The sequence below is a fragment of the Antrostomus carolinensis genome, unplaced genomic scaffold, assembly GCF_000700745.2.
Source record: "Antrostomus carolinensis isolate BGI_N321 unplaced genomic scaffold, ASM70074v2 scaffold35143, whole genome shotgun sequence".
Taxonomy (NCBI): Eukaryota; Metazoa; Chordata; class Aves; order Caprimulgiformes; family Caprimulgidae; genus Antrostomus; species Antrostomus carolinensis.
In genome coordinates this window covers 3,595-8,167 of record NW_010305151.1, presented here as the reverse complement: position 1 = coordinate 8,167, position 4,573 = coordinate 3,595, and the positions used below count along the sequence as shown (strand labels likewise).

The 4,573-nt window shown below is 57.6% G+C and overlaps 1 protein-coding gene across 1 annotated transcript in view; it reads left to right on the top strand.

Moving 5' to 3' along the window:
- Window positions 1-910: 910 nt before the first annotated feature.
- DECR2 (2,4-dienoyl-CoA reductase 2) overlaps window positions 911-4,573 on the top strand; it is a gene marked incomplete at its 5' end in the record, with an annotated part of 3,791 nt that continues 128 nt past the window's right edge. The window contains 5 exons of the mRNA XM_010164700.1: window positions 911-1,046; window positions 1,456-1,580; window positions 2,159-2,252; window positions 2,901-3,005; window positions 3,641-3,829. Coding sequence (XP_010163002.1) covers window positions 911-1,046; window positions 1,456-1,580; window positions 2,159-2,252; window positions 2,901-3,005; window positions 3,641-3,829 — 649 coding nt within the window. The remainder of the gene's footprint in view (window positions 1,047-1,455; window positions 1,581-2,158; window positions 2,253-2,900; window positions 3,006-3,640; window positions 3,830-4,573) is intronic.

Sequence of the window (4,573 nt, the reverse complement as noted above, 5' to 3'; positions counted from 1 at the left end):
CCCCCACTCTGGGGGTTCACCCCCACTCTGGTGTTGAGTGTCTCTCAGGGTCCCAATTCCATCACACCTGCCCTCAGGCTCAGTTGTTCTGCTCCAGTGTGGAGTCCTCCATGGCCTACACGTGGGTCTCTGCTCCACCGTTGAATCAATATGGGCTGCAGAACTTCCTTTGCCTTCTCCTGCTCCATCAGGTGAACTGGGTGTGGGTCTCTGTCTTCCCTCTGGCAGTGAAGCTCTCTCTGTCTGTCTGTCCTTTTGTTTTTTTGGCTGATGTTCCCCTCACCAATATGGATTCTCAGAGGTGTTTCTCTAGTGCTCACTGGCCCAGTCTGGGCTGGGGGGTCTCCACCTTGGAGCCAGGGGAGCTTTTCACTCTCACAAGGTGGCTTTTCCCCCACCACCAAATAAACACCCCCCCACACACACAAACCCAACACAGACCCTGGCCACTGCTGCTCTGTTTGCCCTTTTGCCTGGTGACATTCTGGGCATCTAAAGGTTCATTGTGTCTGGGCTCAAGCCAAAAATGCCTCGGTGGGGTCCAACCCTTGTACTTGCCCAGCAGAGATGTTGCTGGGGATGTGCTGTGTGGATGACAGGACACAGAGGTAACTGGGTTTTGTGAGTTGTGGCCTTGGGGCCAGCCTGGCATTGGGCTGGGACATGGTTGGGACGCGTTGATGTGCAGGAGCTTTCTCTGGCCACCCCAGGGCGATAGCTGGGAGCTGCTGGGCTGGGTTTGGCCATGTTTGAGCAGGTTTCTCCCCTGCCCACAGCATTTGCTGCATGTGCTGGCAGGGACGTGGCTCCTGCCTCACTTCTTGCTCCTCTGGGTCTGATCCTTGCTGAGGGAGAGAGTCCCAGAAAGATTTTCACCTCTTTTTATTTAATTTGTTGGGTTTTTTTGCAGGCTTCTAAGAAGCTGGTGGCAGGCACAGGCCAGCAGTGCCTGCCTCTGTCCGTAGATGTCAGGCAGCCCCAAACCATCGTGGCAGCGGTGGATGAGGCGCTGAAGGAGTTCAAGCGGATCGACATCCTCGTTAACAGTGAGCTGCTGGAGTGGGCAGAGGGAAGGTTTGGCACAGGCTCTCTGCTCAGCAGGATGTTTTCCCACATGGGGGTTGTGTTTTCCTAGTGTCTGGCTCACGCTGCTTTGGCCAGGGAGCCCTGGGCAGCTGCTGGGAGCGCAGAGGGGACGGGCTCAGGGGAAGCAGAGACCTGTTCTTAGTGTGTGACCATCGATCATCCCCGCTCTGACTGCATCAGCACCCTCTGCCCTCAGGCTGACCATGCTGCTGGGCACCCCAAGCTGTTTATCCCCTTATTAGGGCTGTTCCCACGTGCTCCCCAGTCTCCCCAAACAGTATCACTCACCATCCTTCTCAGAAATGCCCTCAACCTGCCTGATCTCTCCCGGCCCAGTCCTGACTCTGCTCCTGGCTGCTTGTTCTTCAGGTGCTGCAGGAAACTTTCTGTGCCCAGCCAGCGCCCTGTCCTTCAATGCCTTCAAGACAGTGATTGATATCGACACCATTGGCACCTTCAACACCTCCAAAGTCCTCTTTGAGAAATATTTCCGGGTAAGTGGAACTGGAGTCAGAGGACTCTGTGGAGAGGCTCCTGGTAGGCAGGGGGGTAGCGTCAAACAAACCACACTGTGCTCCTGAGAAATTCAGGGAAGTGTGGAGGGCAGAAGGGGACACAGCACCCATGGAGCCAGGGCTGTGCTGCCAGCCCTCTGCCACCCACCACCCTGCTCAGATCCAGTCCCTTCCCTCCCAGGGATGGCAGCCCCTCAGCGGGAACCAGGAATCCTGCCTGACCCTGCCCCTGGGGCTTTCCCTGTTGTGGCACCTTTCCGTGCTCTGCCACTTGCCAGGGAACAAGCTGTGATCTCCTGCTCCTTTTCCAGCTCCTCTGCTTTCCCGTGGCTTTGCTTGACCCCTGCATCTCCCACCTCTCCAGAAGGACCACGCTGGCTGCCCTGGCTCAGTGAGGCTGGGTGGGCAGTGCTGCCCCGGTGATGGGTCAGCAGTGCAGAGGTGGCAGTGCCCATGGGTGACCATCCCTCCTAGCCCAGCTCTCTTGTCCCACCACTCTCCTAGGTGACCCCTTGTGCTGCTCCCTGCCTAATGCCACGTCTCCTTTCCTTCCCCAGGACCACGGTGGGGTCATCGTTAACATCACGGCAACCCTGAGCTACCGAGGGCAGGCTCTCCAGGTGCATGCTGGTGCTGCTAAGGCTGCCATAGGTACCTACACGCTTCTTGCTGGGGCTCTGCCAGCTCTGTGGGGCCAGTCAGGGAGCTGCTTCTTCCCGAATATTGGTGAATATGAATCGATGTGGTTACTGTGTGCTTGGGTTTGGGATGAGGCTCTTCTCTCACCCAGGGCTCTTCTAGGGCCCTTTGCACTTCACAGAATCACAGGATGTCAGGGATTGGAAGGGACCTCGAAAGATCATCCAGTCCAACCCCCCTGCCAGAGCAGGAACCTCAATGAGATCACACAGGAAGGCGTCCAGGCGGGTCTTGAATGTCTCCAGAGAAGGAGACTCCACACCCTCCCTGGGCAGCCTGTCCCAGGGCTCTGGCACCCTCACTGGAAAGAAGTTTCTTCTCAAGTTTAAGCAGAACCTCCTGTGTTCCAGCTCACACCCATTGCCCCTTGTCCTACCATTGGGCATCACTGAGAAGAGCCTGGCTCCATCCTCCTGACATTCACCCTTTACATATTTATAAACATTAATGAGGTCACCCCTCAGTCTCCTCTTCTCCAAGCTGCTTTGCTTCTTGCACTTGACCTGAGAGTCTCCTGTGGCTTTTTGGCCCCCTCAGAAGTTACTGGCATGGGAATGGCTCTGCTCTCTGTTTCTCATTGCCATTGTAATCCCTTCCCAGATGCCATGACCCGTCACCTGGCTGTGGAGTGGGGACCCAACAACATCCGAGTGAACAGCTTGGCACCAGGCCCCATTACAGGCACCGAGGGCTACCGGCGGCTGGGTGAGGCAACCTGGGGCTCCTGTCTCTGCCTCGGCGGTGGCTCGCTGGCGTCTGTCCGGGAGGGGAGCGTGACACACCCACCACTCGTGCCATGCAGCTTGGGGGTGTGTGGTGCAGCTGGGGCTGTTGCTGCTGGGCACAGCTCTCCTGTGTCTCAGCTGGCACCTCTCGGGGGGAGCAGCCCTTCCCTCATCCTCGGCACTGATTTTTCTGATTTTTTAATTTTTTGGGGGATTTTACCTCCCAGGGCACCGATTTTTCTGTCAAGTGGCAGCTTTTTGTGCTCTCTGACACCATGGGGACACGTGCTGCCGCAGAGCTCAGCCTGACCAGCTGCCTTGCCTGGTGGCACAGCTCTTGCTGTCCGTTAGTGGAGTGCTGGTTCAGCTCTGGGGGCTGGGAAAGCTCTCTGAGGTTCTGCTCAAACTCAAAAATCAGCACAAATCCAGTTGCTGGGCTTCAGCTCCCCTCTAACTCTCTTCTCAGGCCTCGTCTCTGGGCTGTCCCCAGGGCTGTGCCAGGCTCTCATGTAGGTTCCCTGGTGCTCTCAGCAAGCAGTGCTGCAGTGTCTGGCAGGCAGTGATGGTGGGCAGGTGGTCCCGTGGTCCTCCCTGACTCTTTCTTCCACCACTTAGGTGGGAAATTTGCCGAGGACTCAAGCCTGTTCGCCGTGATCCCCCTCCACCGGGCAGGGAACAAGACGGAGATCGCCCACAGCACGCTGTACCTGGCGAGTCCCCTCTCCTCCTACGTGACGGGCACCACCCTGGTCGTGGATGGTGGGAGCTGGCTGACCTCTGCCAACAACTTCCCCGCCTTGCTGGGTATTGCTTCATCCTCTGCTAAACTCTAGGTGACGTGCATTTCCCCCTCCGTGGGATTAGAGCAGGGCTCGTGTCACAAACCCTGTTGCCCCGTGGCACAGGGACCTGGCTGCCATCGCAGCGGGTATGGTGTCACCTTCTTCAAGTGCCTTGGTCATCTTGTCCCCATACCAGGCTCTGCTCCTCCTGAGGCAGCTGCATGGCACTTGCAGTGTTGGGGAAGAGGTTGGGCAGACGCTGGGTGTCGGGGTCTCTGCGTGAGGGCAGCCAGCCCAGATCTCAACCTGGCAGCACTTCTCAAACCCTTCCTCTGCTTTTGGGGAGGTAGAGCAGGGTGACCCCCCCGTGCTGTCATCAGAGCAGGCACAGAGCAACACAGGGAACATTGCTGAGTCCTCAGGGACAGTCCTAGGAACGATTTGGGAAGGGCAGGAGAGAATTCATTGGGTTTTCCCTCTGAGCATGCAATTGATGTGGTATCTTGTGGTTCTGCTGGAGGATGCCTGTCTGGACACCTCTCGGTGTCCCCTGAAGTGATGTGACACCCCTCTTCTGTGACCCACCAGCAGGATTGGGCACAGAGAGTGCTGACAGCCTCTGCCTCCCCTTTCTCCCTTGCGTGAGTTCCTGCAGCGTCTCGCGTTGCTGTTGAATTACGCACAGGACTCGCGTTGGCCGCGCGCGTCTGCAGAGGTGGGGAGGGAGCTGGCACCTGGTTACTGGGGCTGTCTAGGAGAGGGGTCT